This window comes from Engraulis encrasicolus, chromosome 18, assembly GCF_034702125.1.
Source record: "Engraulis encrasicolus isolate BLACKSEA-1 chromosome 18, IST_EnEncr_1.0, whole genome shotgun sequence".
Lineage (NCBI taxonomy): Eukaryota > Metazoa > Chordata > Actinopteri > Clupeiformes > Engraulidae > Engraulis > Engraulis encrasicolus.
This window is the reverse complement of record NC_085874.1, coordinates 47,517,692-47,520,191: the sequence shown is the minus strand read 5'-3', so window position 1 is coordinate 47,520,191 and position 2,500 is coordinate 47,517,692. Positions and strand designations below refer to the sequence as shown.

The 2,500-nt window shown below is 43.2% G+C and overlaps 1 protein-coding gene across 3 annotated transcripts in view; it reads left to right on the top strand.

Moving 5' to 3' along the window:
* tagapb (T cell activation RhoGTPase activating protein b) overlaps positions 1-2,500 on the top strand; it is a 90,583-nt gene that overhangs the window by 64,767 nt on the left and 23,316 nt on the right. For 2 of the 3 annotated variants that reach the window (XM_063223731.1, XM_063223729.1), the window contains exon 5: positions 663-704. In XM_063223731.1, the coding sequence (XP_063079801.1) occupies positions 663-704 (42 nt within the window). Of the gene's footprint in view, positions 1-293; positions 705-2,500 lie in introns of those variants that run through there. The other variant, XM_063223732.1, reaches the window with a different exon arrangement.

Sequence of the window (2,500 nt, the reverse complement as noted above, 5' to 3'; positions counted from 1 at the left end):
GAATCAGCGTACGTACACACACACACACACACACACACACACACACGCACGCGCACACGCACACACACACACACACACACACACACACACACACACACACACACGCACACACACACACACACACACACACACACACACACACTGCCATACTGCCCCGCCCCCTTCAGCAGTCAGTCCCCCAAAAAGAGGAAGTAAAGCTGCAACACTGTGACGTGTCTTCCTCTCATCATGTGGGGCCCGGCCCGCAAACTTTCCGCGCGCACCAACACACACACACACATTCAGACACACACACACACAGAAAGTAAGAAAAGCGCCGCGGCGAGGCGTGCCCCTCTCAGTGTGTGTACTGCCGCTCCTGGTGATCACTGCTGTGCACTGCGTTTGTGACTTTTGGACTTTTTGGGGCTTCTAGTGACTCAGTAGACACTGACTGAAGGCAACAGCCAAAAAAAACGTTTGTCTGTTTTTTCTGCTGCCATGTAAAGAATAAAAAAATTAAAAAGAAGAAAAGAAGAACCTTAGTTGCGATCCACCTCTTCATTTGCTGAGTTTATTCAACTTGGAGACGTAGCGTAGCACACGGAAGAGCGCGGTGTAAGAACTAGCCGACGACTTCTCGAGACTCGCTCACCCTCACCATGCTGTTGCTTCTCCTGCAGCTCGCCTGAGGTGAAAGGACGCTGGGTCGAGACCTTGAACAGGTAGGACTCACACACACACACACACACACACACACACACACACACACACACACACACACACACACACACACACACACACACACACACACACACACACACACACACACACACACACACACACACACACACACACACACACACACACACACATTTTACTTCTTTATTTGGATTGACAGATATACATTTTTCATGGCACAATCCAAATTGGGCTTAGCGGAGTCTTATACAGCACTAGAATCCTCTGTTCATAATGTTCTGTGGATAAATGTGGCACCTGCGTTTCCATATGAAGAGGCTCCCAATGATGCAAGATATTGAGCACAAGTTTGTGAATTGCTTGGCCCTTCTTTTTGACACATACACTCGTGCACACACACACACACACACACACACACACACACACACACACACACACACACACACACACACACACACACACACACACACACACACACACACACACACACACACACACACACACACACACACACACACACACACACGCAGTGTTGGTTGGTAGGATTGGTTTGTTTTGTATTGTATGTTTGCTTGTTATTGGTGTTTATAAGAAAAGGCCATTTAATTTCGATGGCGTCTTGAGAGACAAAGCCACGGTGAGGTTTGTTTAGAGTTCAGAGGGCTTAAGTAAGACGACATAATTTGCTTTTGTTTGTTTAGTTTTTATTGATTGGGTTTGTAAGCTAAGGGGATTTTCTTTTTTAACGTTGTATCAGTTGAAGAATTGCATGCGTCTCCTATTGGTGCATTACCAGACTGAAGCTCTTTGGGCGTAAACTTGTTGATTGAATACGTAGACTTAGATTAGATGTTTTTGTAGTCTTTTTATTCATTCATTTTATTTTAAGAAAAGGGTTGTGTGTGTGCTGATGATGTCTGGATTTACCTATTTATTAGTTCTAGACAATATGTTAATCTGATGGAGTTGGAGTAGAACAGCTTCCGTGCTGACACACATAGCCAACGAGACTCTTTGATCTTGGTCCTCTGTCTAATAGTTTGTCATTTATTTCAGTGTTGACCGTTTCTGTGTTTGAAGTTGTATCAATATAATTTGCTGATTTGAGATGTTTTATTTGTAGTGCTTTTAAAAAAAAACTTTTGAAATGTGCGCATGTTACGTAAGACTGCAGACATGTGTTGAGGGAGTCTTTGTGTGTCGAGAATAAGCCACAGCCACCGGCAGGGTGGGACATGTGTGACAGAAACCGTTAGTCACATCTTGTGTCTTTACAGTCGACACCTGCTGTTAGGGACGTTTACGGCACCTAGAGGCCATCTTATCCAGCCCCAGATATAACTTTAATGTTATGCCGTTTCACATGAATTATGCCATGTTTTGTAAAGGAATCCTAGAAATTCAGGGGACCTAGTGAAGGTGGGGGTCTGTTGTAAAGGTGGCCACCTTTAAAGTAGACCTAATGTGCAAGGGGAAATCCTGGTTTGTGATCATGGCAAGGCCTTTGGAGGACTTCATAAAATTTGAAGTGGCCCTTCGAATGAAAACCGTTCCTCACCCCTGTGTTAAAGCATACCCAAAGGAAGTACATTCCTGAGAATTTCAAATATGGAAATAGTAAATACTGGTGACAGTTAATGTAATATTGATAAACCGTACTTAAAATAGTTGTAGTTGTAGTAGACTATGGAATTTAATTTTTATAACATTGTAATATGTGATTTATTATTTGGTCTTTGTGGCTAAACCAGTACAATTAAATAGTTCATTGAGCATTTGGTGTTGGAAAATACACATGGGTTGTCAGTATCGTCAGGTC